At 35.5% G+C, this 22877-nt stretch overlaps 1 protein-coding gene across 2 annotated transcripts in view; it reads right to left on the reverse strand.

Moving 5' to 3' along the window:
• LOC150106251 (mitochondrial 10-formyltetrahydrofolate dehydrogenase) overlaps positions 1-22877 on the reverse strand; it is a 654974-nt gene that overhangs the window by 433169 nt on the left and 198928 nt on the right. For both annotated transcript variants that reach the window (XM_090392273.1, XM_090392274.1), the window contains exon 7: positions 20600-20734. In XM_090392273.1, coding sequence (XP_090248399.1) covers positions 20600-20734 — 135 coding nt within the window. The remainder of the gene's footprint in view (positions 1-20599; positions 20735-22877) is intronic.

Genomic DNA, 22877 nt, shown 5'->3' on the forward strand with positions numbered 1-22877 from the left:
ATTCCTTTTAGCTTTTCCGTATCATTCACATCAGTGATATATACTAACAAAAGGCTAATTTCATAATTATGCTACTTTCTTCCTCATGGTAACTATTAATATAGCCACCAACTGCCGTTACTTAATCTTTCTACCTATTTATTGTCATTAAGCAGAAATTACGATGAATTTTCACTGGCCTGAATAGCCTTGGACAATCTCTTCTTATACTGCATTTTCTCTTTCTTTACCATGCTTGTCACTTTTCTAGCCCACAATTAATAGTCTTCATGCATCAAATCACCAATGACCACCTTAAATATCCTATATAACAACTTGATTTCCCACACACCTCTCGACTAATTTAACTGTTCCTTCATTTCTCTTCATTGCTTGTGTCAGATGTGTCCTACACAATTCCTATGCTCTGTCAATCTCTTTCCTCACACTCCTTCAAACCATAGTATGGATGTCAGGTCACTATGGAACTACTAATAATCTCCAACTTGTAAAATGTAACAAAATGCAACAGAGATCCTCTCCTGATGTATATTTTCCTGAATAGTTATTTCTGAAGGAATTATTTCATAATCACTATTCACATCCTGATCCTGTGAAAATATCACAAATCCAACATTCTAAAATGCCATTACTTTCATCGCTTGCTGCATAAGAGGTTATCCCTCAGAAACTCTACAAAAAATTTGCTCTTGTTTCCATACACTTCACATTCCTATATTTAAAATTTTGCATTATGATTATCCTCCTTGAATATGCCTAACCAATTTGACTAAATATGTCATTTCACAAACATTTCAAGATTACTATGTTACATGGTCCATAACACATCCTAATAGATATAATTTTCTGTTCTTTCAATCTCATACCAAATGGCATAAAAGCCATCACATATATTGTTATCTTGCACTTCCACCCTTACCAATTAGGCTCCCTGTGTGATCGTTAACAGTATCCTTTCCTAATCCTTTTCCTCCTTTCTATCCTTCCAGAAGCTACTATATCTATTTATTTCTATTCTTGCATGCATATCATCTTCAGTTAACCAGATTTCACACATGCCAACTTATGTCATTTATCCTCAAACAAACAAATTCAATCATTGCCACAAAGTCAGCTCCCTTATTTCTGATAATCCTTACAATAGTATATAAACATAAAAATCTCTCTCTCTTTGAGGCAATCATGCCAACACCATCACTTCTTACATCTGCTATAGTATCCATTCTCTCTCTACTATAACCATTTCCTTTCCCTGATCCTGGCTAAGATTTCCATTCATATCCTTCTCATCCAACCTTTGTGCAGTCCATCATTCTGCTATTAATCATTTCTTAACCCCATATCCATTTTCCTGCTCCTTCCACAATCTCTCTGACCCTCAGATACACAAACTTTATCATGAATCTGTGTACTCTCAGCAAACAGCTATTCCAAATGTCCAACACAAAACACATTCAAATATAATCCAACATCCTTAAGTCATACTAGCTTCCTCCTCAGATTCACTCTATACAATCATAGAAAGCCCTCCCTTTCTCTCACACAACTCAGTCATCTTGTCAATTATTATCTTTATTCTCTTTCTAAATTATCAAGTCTGGGAAACATGCTAATCAATTTCCAACAACACTATTATCCTTAACTTCCCACATCATCCTCAAATCCCGTTCCATTCCTTTTTTTTTTTCACTGTCCATTTGCACTGTGACGACTACCACTAGAATCCACGGCAGTTGTCAGCTATGCCCATTCCTTCTTTTCCAGCAGAAGTATGTTTCAGTGCAAGTTGTGTAGTACTATGATAAAACCATTCCTTTTATTCAACTAAACTGTCTCTTTGTCATAGAAAGAGTAAATGACTAAAGCAAGACCTATTTTTTTTTCCCCACAAAACTGCATGTTCCCTGTAGAGAACCACGCTCCTATCCATCCAAATCTGATTTCTGTTCTTGCCAACTATTCTAATACCTTAACCACCACATCTGAAATGTTTTGTCACTACAAATGGAGAAACAAAATAAAAATTAAGACATGTGAAAATTTTTGTAAGGATTTGAAATACTGAATTTTAATAAAATCCATTCAGCTAATATCTTGCATTCCAGTAATAACTTGCACGTGCGCACACGCACACACACAATGCTTTTTTTTTTTTTTGGTTTGTAAAAAAACAGGTGTCGCCATTCATTCATTGCAACATGAAAAATTGAAGATTTAAAGGATATGAAAAGAAAACTAAAAAAGTATTTACCTATATTATTACTTCATAGTATGATTAACAGCTTTAATGGAACATGTGCACGAGACATATGAAAGTAAGTTTCATGGCTTACACATGTAAATTCTATATAATTTTTTGTTACATGTGTAAGATGTGAAACTTATTTAATAATTCATAGTGTCATAACATTTTCTTTCTTAAATATAATAACTTTCTATCTACTTTCACCAAAACAGACAACTTCATTGTTTGCTCAATCCTTAAAAATCTCCATGCCTGTCATTTCCAATCCAAGAGTTCTTTCCATTTGTTTACATAATGCACATCCAAGCAAGACCGAGCAACTTAGGCAATGCCTAGAAGTGAGTTTAGACAGCAAATTGAGTAAAATTGTATCTCGCCCATTAAAAAAGTTTTTTTTTTAAAGAAAATAAATTTACATATTTTCTTGAATGTAGGCACAGCATATACCCTATAACAACAGTCCTGCAACCAAATTTCTTATTTTAATAACTTAGCCAGTTATATTTCACATGGAAGTTGTTTTCTGATCATCAGTTCAACAACTTAGCCAGTCATTAATGTCAGTCATTCCTTACAGCTGGATGCTGATACCATCATGAACAAAAAAACAGTGTTTGGTACAACCCCTGTAGTTAACTCTTAACTGATTTACCTAACTTGTTTCTAATTTCTTTATCATGAAAGAGGAAAACAAACCTTTTCATTTTTTACTTTCAAGTTCGAGACTTTTTTTTATTTCTTGCATTACTTCTTAGATGAACAGAATATCTGTGAAAGTCATATAAAAGTAGTAAAATTATTATTACTGCACAGGCACCTCTATGGAGTCAAAAGATTGATGTGGAAGACCCAAACTATCAACCCAATATCTATCGTACCTCTCCTTGAAACGATTAACAGACAAAGTCACAACTCACTCAAGTAACCTATTCCATTCATGCACCACTCTCAAAGAGAAAAATTTAGTCCTTAGAACTCTACTAACCACATTCCTGCTCAACTTCCAAGGATGAATTCTTGTTTTGTCCACCCTGGCCAAGTGCTGAAACATTTCCCCTGCATAAATCTTATAAAATCGATTTAAGTAACTTAAATGTTTCTATAATACTCCCCCCTTTTTTGCCTATCAACCAACTTTTACAATCTATAAATCCTCAGTTTATCCTCAGAGGAAGTATTCCACATACTTACTCATAACCAAGAAATCCAGATGGCCTGCCCTAGGCACAGTAACCAGAGGTGGTCATATCAATGCTTTATAAATTATTAAAACACTTAAGGAATAGAACAACGTAGTTAAGGATATAAATTAAATTAAACTTTAATAAATATTTTCCGATATTTCGGCAACGTCACGTTGCCATTTTCTAAAGGAACTTACAAAAAAGTTACGTGCACGTAGGCACTACAACACAGAAACTGGGAATGAATAGATGAAGCTATTGTTCTCCTAACAGTCCTGATGGTGCCCTCTAGCGGGCTAAGTAGGTGTTCTTGGCCGTTGGGCTGAAGGTCTGCAGATGTAGGCCTCCCAAATTTGGGGCAGTCGCATACAACCATGTTGAGGTTTGGAGAATTTCTTAGGGCTGAGGCTGATTCCATAAAGAGTCTTTCAAATTTGTATTTGCTATGGTGTATCACTGTAGCTTTCTTCCACCGTATTCTGTGGCGTGTATCCAGAGCATGGTCCGCAAGTCCAGAATGACTGTATTTGTGAAAACGGATGTAATCCTTGTGTTCCGAAATTCTGATATTCGCTGTCCTGCCTGTTTGGCCAAAGTAAGACAGTTTACAACTGCAAGGGACCTGGTAAACACCAGGTAGGTCTAGGGGAAGTGGTTGGTCTTTAGTGGAGCGGATAAGGGATGCCAATTTTCTGTAAGGTTTGTAACAGGAGGTCAGGTCATGTTTTTTTAAGATTTTGGTAATCTTTTCCGAGGTGCCTTGGATGTAGGGAATGGTGATGGATTTAGAGTAATCCTTGTTGTGGGGGGGGGGGGATCTGTGGTTTGTAGGTTCTAATATTTTTTGGATTTTTTTGGGGGGGGAAGCCATTGGCTGAGAAAGTGTTGAGGATGTGATTTAGTTCAGTGTTTAGGGCCAAGTCGTTTGAACAGATTAGTTTAGCCCTGTTGTATAGTGTTTTCACTACTCCATATTGTTGTGAGGGGGGGGGGGGAATTGTTGGTGAATGTATCTGCCTGTATGGGTGGGTTTTCTGTAAACTGAGAAAACCAAAGATTAGGCTGGCGGGTGACTAGTGTGACTAATGCTTTATAAAGAGGAATGATAACTCCATTATCTCTACTTATTAGTGTGTTGTTCAATAAAAGTAATCCTGTGAACTGTCTGGCTACTTTAGCAATATGACCTCTAACCTTCAACTCGCTATCTACTACTACTACTACTACCCACAAATAATTGGCTTCATGAATTTCCTAGATTAAGGTTCCCTCAAAGTAGTACACAGCATATAATTTTTGTATCCCAAAATGCATAACTTGACACTTTTCCACATTAAATCAACATCCATTATGTTTTTCCCATACTGTCAGCTTATTTAAATCATCCTGCAAGCACTCTATGTCACCGTGATTAACTACTGCCTTATCCAACTTTGCATCATCAGCAAATAACTGAATTATTTCCCTTCAAATTATTTTCTACACTGTATGTTTCATTTGTAAATTTATGTACAAATGAAACGGCAGTGGACCAAGCACAGAGCCCAGCAGCACATCACTAATCACATGCCTTCTCCGTATACTACTTTTTTGGGATCTGTCCATCAGCTCTTTTACCCATATTACCAGTTTCATATCCATCCCCATTTCTTGAAGTTTGTGTAACAGAATTCCATGTGGTATCCTGTCAAATGCCTTTAAAAATCAAGCAATATCATCATGTGGCTATTCCTTTATCCAATTCAGCTGTCATTATTATAAAAATTTGGTAGATCACTAAGCCATGACTAACTGTTCACAAAGCAATGCACAGCCCCTCATAGACAATCATATTCTCATCCACTGATTCCAGAATTCTCTTTTTGACCACCACTCCTGATATACTAATTGGTCTATAATTTGCTAACACAAACCTAGATCATCCTTTATGCAAAATAATTATTTTTCCCTCCTTCTGCTCTCTTGGGACTTTTCCAGAGCTACGACAAACAGCCCAGTAAAAAGCATTGCCAGTATCCCTGTACAATCTCTTAAAATGCGAACAATATTCCATCCATTCTCACGGGTGTATTGGCATTCATATTGTGCAATATTCTAAGCACCTCAAATTCATCAATTTCTGTTCTCAAGTCAGTCCCTGTCACCTATTCCATAACAATATATTCACTTGCTTGCAAAGTGGTCACTCAATAACTGAAGTATTTCGTCTGCCTCTGTAATCTCTCTACCACCTGCACTTTCAAATTATCCATCCATAGTCATTCTTTCTCCTACTTACCACATGACAAACAAACGCTTTGTGATTTTCTTTCACAGCTGACTTCTTCTCATAATTTGATTTTGCCTTCCTGACCAGGAAGACAAAATTTCTTATTTTAATATTTTTTGCACTTCTCAACATCACCAGAGTTAAAGATCGGTACTATCAACATAAGAAGGATGAATGGCAAAGAAATGCAGCTAGCAGAGGAATTAGATAAGTACCAGATCGACATAATAGGGGAGACTGAAACAAAAAAGGCAAAAATTGGCGAGATCTTTCTGAGCAATAAATACAAAATGTTATATTCAGGTAATGACAATCAAGGAAAAGAAGGAGTAGCCATAGTAATCAACACAAAATACAAGGCTAATCTTCTTGCATGGCAGGCAGTCTCAAGTAGTGATGTGGGCAAATATGAGAATGGGGAACTGGACAATGAGACTTATTTGTGCCTATGATCCCACAAAAGGTTCTACTAAGGTAGAAGTGGAGGAATTTTTTGATGATTTAGAAAAAGCAACTGACACAATGAAAAAGGAAAAGTTGGTCCTTGTTGGGGATCTGAATAGCAGAGTAGGAAATGATTGTCAGACACAAAAATATTTTGGGAAAATTTGGAGAAAAGAGCAAAGCTAATAACAATGGCAAATACCTGTTGGATTTCTGCTCAGGACATGGACTGGTTATTACTAACACCATATTCCAACATAAAAATGTGCACAAATTCACATGGAGAGAAGAGGCAAGGAATAGGAAAAGTCTCATTGACTATGTTATTGTTGATAGTGATGTTTTCTCCTTGGTGCAGGACATCAGTGTACAGAGGATTTGAAATTGGAAGTGATCACTATTTAGTCTTGAGCAGGATAAAATTGAATTTCATATTGAAAAGAATAACACGTAAGAAAGTTTTAAAGCGAATAAAAGTTGAACAGCTCTCAGATGTGAACTGTAGACTAACATACACAAAGATTATAGAAGAAAAATTGAAATAGTTTGAGAACAGAAACCAAACCTTGCAGATTCAATGGCAATCCTTGAAGAAAACCCTGATTGATTCAGCCAGAGAGGCATGTGGTGAGATTGTCTGCAAGAATAGAAAAATCAGGACTCCATAGTGGACACAGGAAGTTAAAGAGGCTGTGAAGGAAAAGAAGAAATCATATCAAAAGTTCCTGGGTAATAATTCAGCTTTTGCTCTTAGAGAATACAGAGACAAATGTAAGAAAGTGAAACTTTGTTTAAACTAGCTAAAGAAAAGTCATGGGAGGACTTTGGCAAAAACATAGAAAATAAATATCAAGCAGGTGGTAAGATATTCTGGAGGTTGTTGAAGCAGCACAGAAATGGAGGAAAGAGTACTGTAAAAGGAATTAGAGATGATAAAGGTGATATGAAAACTAGAGAAAAAGATATCCTTGAAGTATGGAGTAATTACTTTGAAAAACTGCTAAATGAAACAAGCAGTGATAGCACAGTGGTAAAAAACACTGACCAGGCATGCAGTCAGGAATACAAAGTAGAAAAAGTAGAAGTAGAAAAAGCAATCAAAGGCTTGAAATGTGGAAAGGCAGCAGGAGTAGATGATATTTGACCAGAAATGCTGAAGTATGGTGGTATAAAAGTCTTACAGTGGCTGCACTGCATAGTTCAGAATGTGTGGACAGAGGGACGAATTCCCGATGATTGGAGTAGAGCTCTCATAGTACCCATATATAAAAAAGGGAAATAAAATTGAATGTGAGAATTACAGAGGTATATCCCTACTGAGTGTTCCTGGTAAGATATATGCATGTATACTTGAGAAACGGTTGAGAAGAATTGTGGAAGAAAAGCTGCGTGAAGAACAAACTGGATTCAGACCAAATAGAGGCTGTCAGGATCAGATCTTCACTTTACGACAAATAGTTGAGAAAGCATGGGAATATAACAAAATCTATATTTAAGTTTTGTCGATTTGGAAAAGGCATATGACAAGGTGCCAAGAGAGTAGCTATTCAATACACTACAGTTATATGGTGTCAATGGGGCATTATATCAAGCAATATTTAGTCTTTATTTGAGTTGTAAGTCAGCAATTAGAATTGAAGCAAGTACAGGAAGATGGTTTAATGTTAAATCTAGTGTGAGACAAGGATGTACATTATACCATCTGTTATTCATTATCTATATGGATCACATTATGAAGGAAAGTGGTATTAAACATGATATCAAAATTGGAGATGTTAATTTCAGCTCTTTGCTTTAGGGTGATGTTATACTTCTAAATAAATCCACTACAAGTGTGCAAGATTCTCTGACTAAATTGAATAACTATTGTAATAGATATGGTATGAAGGTCAGCAATAAAAAGATAAAGACAATGAAAATAAGCAGAATCATTGAAATGTCAACTGTGCTGTGAATGGAGAACCTGTGGAACAAGTAAAACATTTCAGCTATTTAGGCACGATTTTTAATGAAGATGTTAAATTAAATATAGAAATAGACAACAGAATCAACAAAGCTGGTATGGTAGGAAATCAATTGAATAAATTCATATGGAATAAGAATTTATTCAATTGACAAAAGGGTACATGGTAGGAATTTGATGATGCTTAATGATACTACTCATCCATCTAACCCCTACCCATTTTAAATTTAGTTTAATCCTTTATCCAAGTGTGAGCAAACAAAGTTTGCGCCTGAAAGTATCTTCAGGACTGGGGTAAGGTGGTACAACACTGAGCAACTCGTTGCAAAGGTGTAGCAAGCTAACATCACTCCTATCTCAGTATCTCCCATAATGCAAAACACATCTCTTTGCGGATATGTTTAATGTTATTCCTTAAGGGCAACCCCTATAGGTAGAGATGACCTTTCTAATGCCTCTGCCTCGTATCTCCACTTGGATCTGGCTCCCGCTGAAGAGACCTCAATAAAGGTCGAAACTAGGTCTGGGAAGTGGCCCTTCCCTTAGTGCATAACATTATACATATCCGCAAGGAGATGTGTTTTGCATTATGGGAGATACTGAGATAAGAGTGATGTTAGCTTGCTCCACCTTTGCAACGAGTTGCCCGGTGTTGTACCACCTTACCCCAGTCCTGAAAATACTTTCAGGTGCAAACTTTGTTTGCTCACACTTGGATAAAGGATTAAACTAAATTTATTATAGTCTAACGAAGTGAAAAATAAACTTTTAACCCCTACCCAATTTACCCTCCTAACCATGGGCATGCAGTGTGATATGGCTTCCTCCAGATACTCCATGCACTCTGAACATCTTTCTCTTGTAAATATTTATGATGTGGTATTTCTTCAACCTGCCTCCTAAGTATAACATAATCTTCTGCCTTGTAGTTCCGCATATACCCCCGTTTTAAATGGAATTTCTACAATTTTTGTAATCTCTCTCTATAATATTCTGTTTCAGGTAATTATTTTCAAGTAATTATCTCTTCCTTCCTGCCATGTGATCTTTCGTCCTTCCTATCTATGTCTCCAAATTTGAAGTTCCCCATAATAAATACTCAACTTACACTCATTGTGCTCATCTGCTGATGCATGTCTTTGACATCAGCCCTGACACCAAATGATTTACTTAACATTGCAAAGTCATTATCCTCTATATACTCATACAAGTAGCCTAGTCCTGAAGACTGCTTACACTTGGATAAAGGATTACACCAAGAATAAAATATTTCTGCTGTCTTTAATTTATAATTTACTCAGCACATTCGTGAGAGGGAGAGACAAATCAACTCATGTTGTACTTGACCTTCAGGCAAGACAAGAATTTTTTGAGTGCTTGCTGTTTGCATATGCAATATATATATATTGGTAATTTAGTACTAGAATGAATATGGCCCTATAAAGTGAAACAAATCTCCCTCTTACAAGCACCATCCTGCTGCAACAGATGCAAATAAAAAAATAATAAATTTTTATTCTAGCACTAAAAACAGCACAAAGACAATTATTGTATACCTATATTCAGTGAAAAATAGACTAATTAGAGTATTCAGTGTAATAAGAAACAACTGGAATGAACATCTACTGCATAGTCACAAAATAAACCAAACACAATCCTGCTTGAGGTGCAACTCACGCAAGACACAGCCTGGCATGAACATGTTAATATATAAACATGAGAGTAACTTGAAATTATAAAAAAAGATTATAGCAAATATCTTAATAACAGGTGCAGTAAAAATGCAAATTTCATTAAATAGCTAAGCTTATTTGAGAACTAGGTAATTGTGTACAAAAATTCCTGAATGTTACAAATTTCTAAATGTACCACATTTGTATGTCATATGACACTGTTGTCAGAGGTGCCAGTTCATGCTTAATCACAAACATCCATGAGCATAGATGCTTGTGACTGTTTTTAGGTGGGAGATGAATATCATCACTGTAACATTGACTGCCATTCCCTGGTTTAATTCTTTCATAATTTCTTCATTTATTTTCTGATCAAATAGAGTATGCCTTTCAGATTTTCTCATTAACTTGATTTCAGCTGTTATTAATCTTTGTTTGCCTTTTTGCTTTATTGTCTGGAGTTCACTTCCATACAACACTAGTGGTAGGATTGGTAACGTATTATATACTGTTAGTCTGGTTTGTTTTTGAACTTGGTTAGGTTTAAATATAGAGTTAATTACACCTGTTATTGATAATAAAATGGTTATTTTTGACCACAAGAACTATAGGAGAGAATGATTACTATTTGGGGTTTTTTTTTGGTCAAATATATTTATTTTAAATTAAGTTATACCAACTAGTTTCGCCAACTGTGGCTATTGGCTTCATCAGGGTTAAAATTATATAAATGTAAGAACACTTAAACGCTAAAAAACTGTTTGCACTGAAACCATAAATGGACCGAATACAATTGCATTTTTATAAAAGCAGAAGAACGTGTACATCACATGTATAGCACCTGTATGATCTACTAGTTATTATGTAGGAACGTTCTGTAGTTGGCAGCAAAATTTAATTCTGGCATGTTGAAAGATCTAATGAGGGTCTTCCAGATCTTGGGGCAGAATTAATCCTTGGTTTCTATTATTTCTTCTGCTTTTATAAAAATGCAATTGTATTCGGTCCATTTATGGTTTCAGTGCAAACAGTTTTTAGCATTTAAGTGTTCTTACATTTATATAATTTTAACCCTGATGAAGCCAAAAGCTACAGTTGGCAAAACTAGTTGGTATAACTTGGTTTAAAATAAATATATTTTACAAAAAAAAACCCAAATAGTAGTCATTCTCTCCTATACACCTGTTATTTTTAAATATTTCACAATTTTTAGGTTTATATTTTTTTTTGTTTTCGTATGTAATAATACATCCTAGGTAGTTGAATGAATTTACCTGTTCTAAAATCTCTATTACTATTTTAGTTCTTACTGGATCTTGTCCTTTATAGGCCATCATTTTTGATTTTCCTATTGATATTATCATTCCATAATCTTTGGCTATCTCATTTAAATTATCTTTCTGTAAGTTATCTTCAGAATTTGTAATTATTATTTGGTCATCAGCAAAAAAGGAGAGTGTTTAAGTTCACAGTAGGAGAAAGTTTAATACCTTGATGAAAATTTTTATTCCATTTTATTATTATTTCATTTAGATAAATATTAAAAAGTTGCTAAAAGGGAACATCCCTGTCAGACTATTTGGTTTTTCTCTCTCATATATGACAGCTCAGGATTTAATCTTATGTTTATTTGATTATGTTCATATATACTTATGATAGCTTTTAGAATATTATTTCGAATTTGTCTTTTTTCATCATCATCATCAAATTCTTGCCATGTATCCTCAAGAGGTGTACAGGATATGATAATGCCACATGAAAAATTTACATCATTACTAACTTCCTATCTATAATTTTCCACCAAATCAGCCTGTTACCTGTCAAGACTCCAATATTATCAGATCTTATATTTATATCTTCTAAGGCACTTTTTACTGTGTCAATCCACCTATATCTTGGTCTTCCTCTTGGTCATTTTCCTGCCAACCTGTCAGAGAACACTTGTTTTGCTAATCTTTCCTCGCCAATTCTGTTTAGGTGACCATACCACCTGAGATTAGCTCTGCTAACTTATTCCTGGATTCTGACAATGTCAAGGTCTTTCCTAATATCCTCATTTTTAATATGATATTGCCATCTGTTCATGCTCCTAATCTTTCTAAGGACACTGATATCTGTAGTCTCTAGTCTTTGGTCAAATATTTTACTTCTGAACCAGCTCTCAGATCCATAAGTTAAAATTGGTTTGAACACTGTCTTGTATACAGATAATTTAGTGTTCCAACTAATTTCTCTCTTATTCCATATAAATTTATTCAAATGACTTCCTACAATACCAGCTTTATTTTCTGTTGTCTATTTCCATATTTAATTTACCATCTTCACTAAAAATAATCCCTAAGTAGCTGAAATGTTTTAATTTTTCTATAGGTTCTCCATTCACAAAGCAAGTCAAAATTTTTAATGCTTCTGGCTATTTTCATTCTCTTTGTCATGTTATTGATAACCTTCATACCATATCTATTACAACACTTATTCAATTTAGTCAGAGATTCTTGCAGACATGTACTGGATTTATTTAGAAGTTTTAGAAGTAAGAGGGTGGTATGAAAAGTTATCGGCCTAACAATGAAAAAACTAATTTATAATTTCAAAATTATTTTTATCTTTCAATATAATCTCCCTTAAGACTAATAGCAGATTAATTGGCATTGATGGGAGATTAATAATGGCACTTGAGTGATGCTCCAGTGCTATTATCCCATCCCTGTAGTGGTTCTCAGATTTCAAAATACCTCTCTACAGCAGTAATCAGCCCTTGATTTGAAGAAAAATGATGACCAGTGAGGAAGAATTTTAGTTTTGGGAAGAGATAGAAGTCAGAGTGAGCCAAATCTGGGGAATAGGGTGGATGTTCCAACAATTCATAGCGTAGATCTCTTAATTTTCAACTGCCAAAACACTTTTTTGAGCAGGTGCACTGACCTGATAAAAAATGATTTTTTCTTCTGCAAACCGGGTCTTTTCTCACAAATTTTTTCGTCTAGTCTGGTTAAAAGATTGGAATAATATTCCCCAGTTTCTTATTGGTTAAACCAAAATAAAAAATGATGGTACAACATGACAAAATTTCATGCTGGATGGGGCATCACCCGGTTAAACAAGACCCCCGTTGTTTTCGCCAGGGAACCAGGGTGAACAGCGAAAAGTCAGTTACTGGAAGAAATATGAAAACACACCCCAACTCAACATCACCAGAGTTAAAGATCGGTACTATCAACATAAGAGGCCTGAATGGCAAAGAAATGGAGCTAGCTGAGGAATTAGATAAGTACCAGATCGACATAATAGGGGTGACTGAAACAAAGAGTTGCCAGGTAGTGCAACACCAGGCAACCCTCCACATTTGCAATGAGTTGCCTGGTGTTGCACTACCTTACCCCAGTCCTGAAGATACTTTTAGGTGCAAACTTTGTTTGCTCACACTTGGATAAAGGATTAAACTGAACTTATTATAGTCTAACCAAGTGAATAATGAACTCTCAACATCTTTCTCTGAATCCGGAGTGGTTTAATAGTGGTGTTGCGCACCCTTTGGCGGCTCCTATGGGTTGGGATGATCTCTCATTGCTTCTGCCTTTGTGTCTCCACTACTGGGCCTGGCTCCCACTGATAAGGCCTCAATGGGGGTCGAAAAAGGTGTAGGTGGTGGCCCTTGCCTTGATGCATAGCATTAGGCATGTCTGCAGGGAGATGTGCTTTGCATTATGGGAGATACTGGGTTAGAAGTGAAGAGATCTTTCTCCACCTTTGCAATGAGTTGCCTGGTGTTGCACTACCTTACCCCAGTCCTGAAGATACTTTCAGGCAAACACTTTGTTTGCTCACACTTGGATAAAGGATTAAACTAAACTTATTACCTGTTGGATTTCTGCTCAGGACATGGATGGGTTATTACTAACACCATGTTCCAACATAAAAATGTGCACAAATTCACATGGAGAGAAGAGGCAAGGAATAGGAAAAGTCTCATTGACTATGTTATTGTTGATAGTGATGTTTTCTACTTGGTGGGGGACACCAGAGCATACAGAGGATTTGAAATTGGATAATCACTATTTAGTCTTGAGCAGGATAAAATTGAATTTCATATTGAAAAGAATAACATGTAAGAAAGTTTTAAAGCAAATAAAAGTTGAACAGCTCTCAGATGTGAACTGTAGACTAACATACACAAAGATTATTGAAGAAAAAATGAAATAGTTTGAGAACAGGAACAAAACCTTGGAGATTCAATGGAAAGCCTTGAAGAAACCCCTGATTGATTCAGCCAGAGAGGCATGTGGTGAGGTTGTCTGCAAGGATAGAAAAATCAGGACTCCACGGTGGACACAGGAAGTTAAAGAGGCAGTGAAGGAAAAGAAGAAATCATATCAAAAGTTCCTGGGTAATAAGTCAGCTTTTGCTCTTAGAGAATACAGAGACAAATGTAAGAAAGCAAAACATTGTTTAAACTAGCTAAACAAAAGTCATGGGAGGACTTTGGCAAGAACATAGAATATAAATATCAAGCAGGTGGTAAGATATTCTGGAGGTTGTTGAAGCAGCTTAGAAATGGAGGAAAGAGGGCTGTAAAAGGAGTTAGAGATGATAAAGGTGACATGAAAACAGGAGAAAAAGATAGCCTTGAAGTATGGAGTAATTACTTCGAAAAATTGCTAAATGAAACAAGCAGTGATAGCACAGTGGTAAAAAACACTCAAAAGGCATACAGTCAGGAATACATATCCATACTTGAAGTAGAAAAAGCCATCAAAGGCTTGAAATGTGGAAAGGCAGCTGGAGTAGATGATATTCGACCAGAAATGCTGAAGTATGGTGGTATAAAAGTCTTACAGTGGCTGCACCGCACAGTACAGAAAGCCTGGACAGAGGGACGAATTCCCGATGATTGGAGTAGAGCTCTAATAGTGCCCATATATAAAAAGGGGAAATAAAACTGAATGTAAGAATTACTGAGGTATTTCCCTACTGAGTGTTCCTGGCAAGATCTATGCAAGTATACTTGAGAAATGATTGAGAAGAATTGTGGAAGAAAAGCTTGGTGAAGAACAAGCTGAATTCAGTCCAAATAGAGACTGTCGGGATCAGATCTTCACTTTACGACAAATAGTTGAGAAAGCATGGAATATAACAAAGATCTGTATTTAAATTTTGTCGATCTGGAAAAGGCATATGACAAGGTGCCAAGAGAAAAGCTATTCAATACACTACAGTTATATGGTTTCAATGGGGCATTATATCAAGCAATACTTAGTCTTTATTTGAGTTGTAAGTTGGTAGTAGAATTGAAGGATGTACAGGAAGAAGGTTTACTGTTAAATCTGGTGTGAGACAAAGATGTACATTATCCCCTCTGTTATTCATTATCTATATGGATCACATTATGAAGGAAAGTAGTATTAAACATGATATCAGAATTGGAGATGTTAATGTGAGCTCTTTGCTTTATGCGGACGATGTTATATTTCATAAATCCGCTACTAGTTTGCAATATTCCCTGACTAAATTGAATAACTGTTGTAATAGATATGGTATGAAGGTCAGCATTAAAAAGACAAAGACAATGAAAATAGATAGAAATGTGGAAAATGTCAACTGTGTTGTGAACTGGAAACCTGTGGAACAAGTAAAACATTTCGGCTACTTAGGCACGACTTTTAGTGAATGCTGATGGTAAATTAAATATGGAAATAGACAACAGAATCAACATAGCTGGTATGGTAGGAAGTCAACTGAATAAATTCATATGGAATAAGAGAGAAATTAGTGGGAACACTAAATTAGCTGTATACAAGACAGTGTTCAAACCAGTTTTAACTTATGGATCTGAAAGCTGGGTCAGAAGTAAAACACTTGACCAAAGACTAGAGACCGCAGATATGAGAGTCCTCAGAAAGATTAGAGGTGTGAACCGATGGCATCAATGGCAATATCATATTAAAAATGAGGATATTAGGAAAGAACTTGACATTGTCGGCATCCAGGAGTGCATTAGCAGAGCTAATCTCAGGTGGCATGGTCACTTAACAAGAATGGGCGAGGAAAGATTAGCAAAACAAGTGTTCTCTGCCAATTTGGTAGGAAAACGACCCAGAGGATGACCAAGATATAGGTGGATTGATATGGTACAATGTGCCGTAGACAATAGAAATATGATCTGATAATGATAATATTGGAGTCTTGACAAGTAATAGACTGATTTGGAGGAAAACTGAAGATAGGAAGTTAGTAATGATGTAAATTTTTCATGTAGTACTATCATATCCTGTACACCCCTTGAGGGTACGTGTCAAGAATTTGATGATGATGATGATGATAAGTTATTGTTTTACCCTTTTCAAGATAATTAATAAACAAAATACCTTTAGCATCCTAAAACACTGATGCCATGACCTTTCCTAATTGAAGATCTTTAACCAACTTTGTCTTCTTTGGCACTGAGCTTATGTCCACTGTTTTGACTGCTGTTTGGATTCTGGTATGTAATGGTGAATTCAAGTCTCATCCATAGCAATAAATCAATGCACAAAATCAGTTTTATTCTTGTTAAAATGCTCCAAGCAATGTTCAGAGATTTTCATGCAAGTGTATTTTTGATCTGCTGTGAGCAAGCGAGTAAGCATTTCAAAAGAACATGTAGGATATATTTTGCAACTAAGAATTCAATCGAAAATTCTTTGCGCAAGATGTGTGTGTGCAAAGAATTTTCAATTTTAATTCTTTATAGCAAAATATATCCTACACGTTCTTTTGAAATGCCTATAGTCTCAGCAATTTCACACACTTTGACTCGCTGAAGAAGCGTTACAATCAGATCCTGACAGCCTCTATTTGGCCTGAATCCAGCTTGTTCTTCACCAAGCTTTTCTTAAACAATCCTTCTCAACCGTTCTCATACTTACATAAATCTTACCAGGAACACTCAGTACAGAAATACCTCTGTAATTCTCACATTCAGTTTTCTTTCCCTCTTGATACATGGTACTATAAGAGCTCTATTCCAATCATCTGGAATTCGTCCCTCTGTCCAGGCCTTCTAAACCAAGGAGTGCAGCCACTGTAAGACTTTTATACTCCATGCTCGAGCATTTATGGTGAAATATCATCTACTCCTGCTGCCTTTCCACATTTCATACCTTTGATGGCGTTTTATACTTCCAGTATGAATACGTATTTGTTACTGCATGCCTGTTGTGTGTTTTTTACCGCTGTACTATCACTGATTGTTTCATTCAGCAATTTTTCGAAGTAATTACTCCAAACTTCAAGGATATCTTTTTTTCTGTTTCCTCTATTTCTTAGATTCTTCAACAACCTCCAGAATATCTTGCCGCCTTCTTGATATTTATTTTCTATGTTTTTACCAAAGTCGTCCCATGAGTTTTGTTTAGCTAGTTTCACAGTATTTAGCTTTCTTACATTTGTCTCTCTACTCTCTTAAGAACACAAGCTGATTTATTTGCCAGGAACTTTTGATATGCTTTCTTCTTTTCCTTCACTGCCTCTTTAACTTTTTGTGTCCACCATGGAGTTCTGATTTTTCGATCCTTGCAGACAACCTCGCCACATGCCTCTCTGGCAGAATCAATCAGTGTTTTCTTCAGGGCTTGCCACAGAATCTCCAAGGTTTAATTCCTGTTCTCAAACTCTTTCATTTTTTTCTTCAATAACCTTTGTGTATTTTAGTCTACAGTTCATATCTGAGAGCTGCTCAAGTTTTATTCACTTGAAAACTTTCTTATATGTTCTTCTTTTTAATATGAAATTCAATTTTATCCTGCTCAAGACTAAATGGTGATAATGACCGATTTCAAATCCTCTGTACACTGTGGTGTCCAGCACCAGGGAGAAAACATCACTATCAACAATAACATAGTCAATGAGACTTTTCTTATTTCTTGCCTCTTCTCTCCATGTGAATTTGTGCACATTTTTATGTTGAAACATGGTGTTAGTAATAACCAGTCCGTGTCCTGAGCAGAAATCCAACAGATATTTGCCATTTTTATTAGCTTTGCTCTTTTCTCCAAATTTTCCCAAAATATTTTTGTATGTCTCACAATCATTTCCTACTCTGCTATTTAGATCCCCAACAAGGACCAACTTTTCCTTTTTCAATGTGTGAGTTGCTTTTTGTAAAGCCTCAAAAAATTCCTCCACTTCTATCTTAGTAGAACCTTCTGTGGGACCATAGGCACAAATAAGTCTCATTGTCCAGTTCCCCATTCTCATATTTGCCCACATTACTCTACTTGAGACTGCCTGCCATTCAAGAAGATTAGCCTCATATTTTGTGTTGAATACTATGGCTACTCCTCCTTTTCCTTGATTGTCATTGCCTGAATGTAACATTTTGTATTTATTGCTCAGAAAGACCTCACCAGTTTTTATCTTTTTTGTTTCAGTCACCCCTATTATGTCGATCTGATACTTATTCAATTCCTCAACTAGCTCCATTTCTTTGCCATTCAGGCTTCTGATGTTGATAGTACTGATCTTGAACTCTGGTGATGTTGAGTTGGGGTGTGTTTTAGGATTTGTTCCAGTAGCTGGCATGAAATTCTGTCATGTTGTATCATCATTTTATATTTGCTTTAAACCAATAAAAATACAATTTGGTCGGCCTAAATTCCAAATTTCCAGCCCATCCTTGTTCATTCAGTATCCAGGTAGATACTTAACAGTATGCACCACAATGCTTCTTTTACCTTTGTCAAATGCTTTTTCAAAGTCAATAAATGCAATATGTGTGTTTCTAACTTGTATTCTGTTCTTTTCTCAATTATTAATTTTAAGCAAAAGGCTGTGTGTATACATGATTGTCCTTTTCTAAATCCATTCTGCACTTCTAAAATAAAGTTTTCAGAGTATTTTATTAGTTTGTTATTTAAAATTCTGCTATATATTTTGTAATGGGAATTTAGTATACTTATACCTCTATAATTTTTAGGATCATCTATAGTTCTTTTTTTAAAGATAGGGATCACAGTTGCTTTTTTTCATTCTATTGGTGGGTTACTTGTTGAATAGATTTTATTTTAAAGAAACAGGAGTCTTTCTTTGAACCCTATTCCTGCATATTTATATAATTCTGAACCTCACTTATCTTCTCCGGGTGATTTCCCATTTCTTGTTTCTTTCAGGCTGATTTCTAATTCTTCTTTAGTTATTTCCTTTTCATTTCATTAAATGTTTGCCAGTTATATTTTTTTAAATATTTATCTGTCCACAATTCTGTATAGAAATTCTTCTAATTTCAATTAGGTATATAATTTTATGTTTTCTTTAGTATCTGTACTTATATGTTTCAAAATCGTATATACATTGGATCTTATTTTATATAAATCATGTTCTAAATAGAAACAAATTTGTTCCATGATTCTCTGTCTTTTTCTGACTTCTCTTTTAGCTATGGTTCTTATTCTTTTATATTCTATTTCATCTTCTAATCTTTTGCATTGTTTTAACATGCCTGGCTAAGTTTCACATGTTGAGCATCTGGTGGTAGCTTGCTTGACCTTTTAATGTCTCTTCCACTTCAGGTGAGAGTGGCAGATATTTAAACATTCAGCAGTATATGTGACATGCCAATTTCAAGTTTTCTAAAGAATTTTTGTGTAAAATGAATATCTGGAAACTATCATCGTGGTAGAGAAAAGAAAATATATCAAACAATGTTTCCTTATTCAAGTTTATATATATAACATTTGCTTTTAAATATTATGTATGAGATAAATGGGTTGATTTCTGTACCAAGTTAAATAGATATAAATATCTAGTGATATTTCACAGTTTATAGTCATACCAAAGCATAGTATCTACAAATACATCAAAAGAAAACACACACCAGCCTGGGTGTCGAAGTGGTTAGTGCATCTGTTTTCCAACCAACATGCCATGGACATGAATGTTTGTGATTGTTTTTAGGTGGAAGATGAATATCATCATCATTTGGTGTGCGACCACCCCACCACTTCCTGAGGCCTGAAGTGGCTTGAAAAAGTTCATTTGATCTCTAGAGTAGGGTTTTTGGACCAGCTAAAAATGAATTTTAGAAAAATTACAAACTTAATAAAAAAAAAAAACCTTAGTCCACCCACAGTACTAATGTACTATACATTTACAGAATTGTATAGGAGACAGATAAAAAAAAAATTAATTAATCATTGCAAGTATCTCCTTCCCCCCTCTTATTTATGGTTATCATAACTTATCCTTCCATTCTGATTTTTAATCTTATTCTTACGCAATACTTGTTTAGCCTTCACTAGGTGAAGGCTAAACCTGCCAGCCCAGTTGGCTGAGTGGTTAGTGTATCTGATTTCTAACCAACAGGTTGCAAGTTCGAATCCTGTCACGGGCATGGATGTTTATGATTATTTTCAGATGGGAGATTAATTTAATCCCTCAGTGTGGGGTCCACTGCCTCACTTATTGGAGGGCTTGACACAAGAAATTTCCATGTTTGGTCTAAAGAACAAGATTTCTGGACCAGGTAAAAAATCAATTGAAATGGAAAAAAAAAAAAATCCTTGCATCACCCAGCTTACAAATAAACCTTTAATGGGTGGGAAGCACATTAAAAAAAAAGTAATGATCATATCCTACATTGGTATCTCATCTTGCATTAACTTCTAAGAGCAAGCTTTTAAAAAAACTACTGCAATATGATTAACTTGATTTATTTTTTTCCACCTACTGATATCTAGATCACTTTATGTTTAAATAAGCCTCCTGTTAAATGACCTTAATATATTTCAAAACTGAAAGCAATATATTCAATTATGTGAAGAATAAAAACAGTTCAGTATTACTTACTAATGTCCCATCGACACCAAATAAAATTATACCCTGATCATGCACTACTGCAGGCTCAATCATGCCATCTATGGAAACTTTGTGACCATTTGGGAGAGGTACTTTCCATAAATTAGATCCATAAAGTCTAACCATCTATAAAAAAGCAAAACAAGAAATTCATATAATGAAATAATTAGATTTTGCAATTATTATTACTATTATTAAGACCTCCAGGGAATCAGGGATTCATCGAGAAAAGACCCATACCAGCTGTCAGACCGGTTCTCAAATCCATTCACACTACCTGCACACACAACATCCAATGACAATCCATTCCAATCACATACCACTCTAAGAGAAAAATCTAGCCCTCAACCCCTTTCTTGACAGCATTCATTCTCAACTTTCACGGATGCTCTTACAACCTTTCTCTACCTGTCATGAAATGAAAAATTCATACTGAAATCCTGTGCGAGTCTTTCGAAAATGTTTAAATCTCAATCATATCACCCCTCTTTCTCCTGTTTGCTAGTGTTTGCAGTCTACAAATTCTCAATCTGTCTTCATAATCAGTATTCCACAATCCTGATATCATTTTTAACACGTTCCACTATATCAGAATCACCATGGAAACCAAGAAACCAGACCTGCACACAAGTCCAAGTGAGGTCTTATCAAAGCCTTCTGAAGAGACAAAATGACATCCTTATATTTACATGTGAACGTTCATGTCAGCATTGCAATTATCTTCTGAGTTGTATTTGCAATCTTTGTTATATGGCCTTTAAACTTCCTGTCTACTAAAATTCCAAGATCCCTCAGTTTCTTTCTGGCATAATCCCAACAATATAACATGACACTAGATATCTCATCACACCAAAGTGCATGACTTACATTTACTAACATTGAACTGACAGCCATTTTCTCATGCCCATAATTCTAGCCTATTCAAATCATTCTGCAAGTACTGCATATCAGCCACACTCCTGATTACCATACCTGTCTTTGCATCATCAGCAAATAGGCATATGTCAGATATCAAATTCTTCCCAACATCATTAATATTCAATAACAATGGACCAAGGACTGATCCTTGTAGTGCATCACTGGTTACCTTAAATCCTGCATACTCACAACTCCCATATGCCAGTTTTTGATATCTGTCAGTCACCTGTCCTTTTATACATGCCAATATTCTATAATCTAATCCCATAATCTCCAATTAATGAACATTCTTTCATGCAGCATTAAGGATATGTAAAGAGGCAAACTTAATGACATCCTTAAAATGACAAAAGCCTTAGCAAAAACCCAAAGGTATCACTGGTGTATCCATTCCCCTTGTCTAATTCGATGGTAACATTATTATAGAATGTAAGCAAGTTGCTCAAACATGATCTTCCCTTCGTAAACCCATGCTTTTTTATTACAAAGTATAGTTTCTCTATCAACACTCATTTCTGTATGTGAGCCCTAACCAACTTTTCCAAAATATTAAATCCCAACATCAAAGATGCTGACAGATCAATAGCTGGATATATCAGTTTTTACGCCACCCTTGTGCAATGGGTGGTGCAAACTTTTCCTGTTTTATTTTCCCTGACCAGGCTATATAATTTGACTCAAATTATATTGCCTGGTCAAAGGATAAGCCACTTCTGCTGAACACTCTTTTAGCATCCATGCTGATATCCCATCAGTTCCTATTGCAGAATTGTTATTAAGTTTGTGCAACAGCTCTAGTACCTCCTTATATGCCTGAGTTTCTTCATCTAGTCAAGAGGTAGCAGTGAACTCAATGTTGCATACACTAGGTTGCTAGCTTGTAGCAAAATGGCACTCATTAGTTGAACAACCTCTTCTGCATCTTTCATCCATATATCATCTGCATTCAGCAGAATTATCCTTTCTTTACTTGCAGCAGAACAACAGAATTCTTTTGGGTCTTTTGTTCAGAGCCAGTTTCTATTTGTACTCAGACTTAGCTTTCCAAACAACAGTTGACTTTTCTGGCCTGCTGCTTATAATTTTCATGACTGACATCATCCTTATGAACATAGTATTCCTTCAACTTCTTTTACTAATTAATCTCTTGCTTAATTAGAATAGCCATCCTTTCCACTCCTACCCTATTTATATTTCAAACTCAGGGATACATTGCTACACAATTCATGATTTAAATTTTTTAACACTTCCATTCCCTGTAGATATCCATGCCATTCAACAGCTGATACCATTGTAGAAAACTCAGCATACTCCTCAGATAGTCATAATTTTCTGCTTTGTTGTTCAGCAT

The sequence above is a fragment of the Typopeltis vanoorti genome, chromosome 5, assembly GCF_054136105.1.
Source record: "Typopeltis vanoorti isolate ZY-2024b chromosome 5, IOZ_Tvanoo_1.0, whole genome shotgun sequence".
Classification (NCBI taxonomy): domain Eukaryota; kingdom Metazoa; phylum Arthropoda; class Arachnida; order Uropygi; family Thelyphonidae; genus Typopeltis; species Typopeltis vanoorti.